Raw genomic sequence first — 1,817 nt, 5'->3', positions numbered from 1 at the left:
ATCACACATGCGGCTATGGTGAAAGATACTTAACACAACGTCAAGCTACTTCGGGTATAATTGCTAGTATAGTCAAGGACAAGTATGTTAATCCAAAAAAATTTACACCGCAAATGATATAATAGAGGACATACAAAAGCAATACGGGATTGAAGTGAGCTACATGAAAGCATGGAGAGCTAAAGAAATAGCAATAACAATGATAAGAAGGAGTCCGAGTGATTCATATAAGGAGCTGCCGAAGTATTTTTAAATGTTGGAGCAAACAAATCCAGGATCGGTTACAAAGTTGCACAAATCAGAGGATGGGTGCTTTCTTTATGCATATGTTTCGCTATATGCATCTATCAAGGGCTGGGAGCATTGCAAACCGATAATGGTTGTTGACGGAAGCTTCCTTAAAGCAGCATATAAGGGTACCATATTGACTGCTTGCACACAAGATGGAGCTGGTGAGTTGACTGCATCTATGTTGTTTCTGCAGTTTGTATAATGTTTAAGTTTCATGTATAAAAGTGTATAGGATTTCACAGCTGCTGTTTTTATAAAATTTGCAGTTGGTATAAATCTATATAATTGTGTATAACTGTGATAAGATTTGTATAAATTTTGCAGTTGGTATCTGCAGACTAAATTACAGTCTGAATCCTAATATCTATTTTTGTATAAACAGGAAAAATCCTTCCACTTGCGTATGCAATTGTGGATTCAAAGAATAATAAATCTTGGGAGTGGTTCTTTATCCAGATAAAGGGTACTTTTGGAGTTAAAGAAGGGATGTGTATAGTTTCAGATAGAAATGAAAGCATCTTCAATGCCACAAAAGTTGTGTACCCAGAAGTACCACATTGTATTTGCATGTTTCACTTGTGGCAGAATGTAAAGCGCACATTCAAGAAACATCACAAACAATTGAAGGATATCTTCTTTGCTTTGGCAAGAGCTTACACGATAGAGAAGTTTGAGTACCATATGACAGAGTTGTGCAACATTGATTCGAGGGTGCAGCCTTACTTGTTCGAAATTGGGTACTAAAGGTGGTCTAGAGCATATTCCAAGGTGAAAAGGTCGATGGTAATGACTTCCAATATTGCAGAGTCAATTAATGTAGCTAACAAGGATGCTAGAGAGTTACCAGTAATGCGATTGCTGGAGTACATGACAAATTTGCTACTACAGTGGAACAACAAAAACAGAAAAAGTGCAATGGAGACATCTATAGAGCTTGGCGAAAAGTACGACAAACTCCTTCGGGAAAATCTGATTGCATCGGAGCAAATGACGGTAAAATGAATCAAATATAATGAATCTTGGCACTTCTGACTTGCATTTTATTGTTCTTTAATTTTATTTTATTTTATTTTTAAAAAAAAAAACTTTTGCAGGTGAGGCCTACTACGGATCAGTTATATACTATGCTTGAAAGGGTAAGGAGAAACATAGTGTGCCTTGAAAAGGGAACATGCAGTTGCGAAAAATTTCATATGGATGAACTTCCATGTCCGCATGCTTGGGCGATTTTGAAGAACCAACAGCTGAAACCTGGCCAGTATTGCTCTTTTTACTACAAGAAGGATAAACTCCTTAGCACTTATGAATTTCCAGTGAATCCGATGCTAGATGAGAGTTTATGGGTAATCCCAACAGAGGTGATGGAAGATGTGGTCCTACCACCTAAAGAGAGAAGGAATGCAGGAAGGCCAAGAAAGGAAAGACTCAATCCTGCTTCAGAGAAAGAGTCTAAGAGAGCATTTTCATGTTCTGTGTGTGGACAAGGTGGTCACAATAGGAAAACATGTAGGAATCGACCAAAATAA

General features: G+C 37.5%; 1 protein-coding gene across 1 annotated transcript; it reads left to right on the top strand.

The window, feature by feature from the left end:
* Positions 1-1,077: 1,077 nt before the first annotated feature.
* LOC138886475 (uncharacterized) lies at positions 1,078-1,817 on the top strand. Its single transcript, XM_070167596.1, has 2 exons — positions 1,078-1,284; positions 1,386-1,817. Exons 1-2 carry the CDS (start codon positions 1,078-1,080, stop codon positions 1,815-1,817), a joined length of 639 nt encoding a protein of 212 aa, XP_070023697.1.

The sequence above is a fragment of the Nicotiana sylvestris genome, chromosome 2 (assembly GCF_000393655.2).
Source record: "Nicotiana sylvestris chromosome 2, ASM39365v2, whole genome shotgun sequence".
NCBI classification, from domain to species: domain Eukaryota; kingdom Viridiplantae; phylum Streptophyta; class Magnoliopsida; order Solanales; family Solanaceae; genus Nicotiana; species Nicotiana sylvestris.
This window is presented reverse-complemented; position numbering and strand designations above follow the sequence as displayed.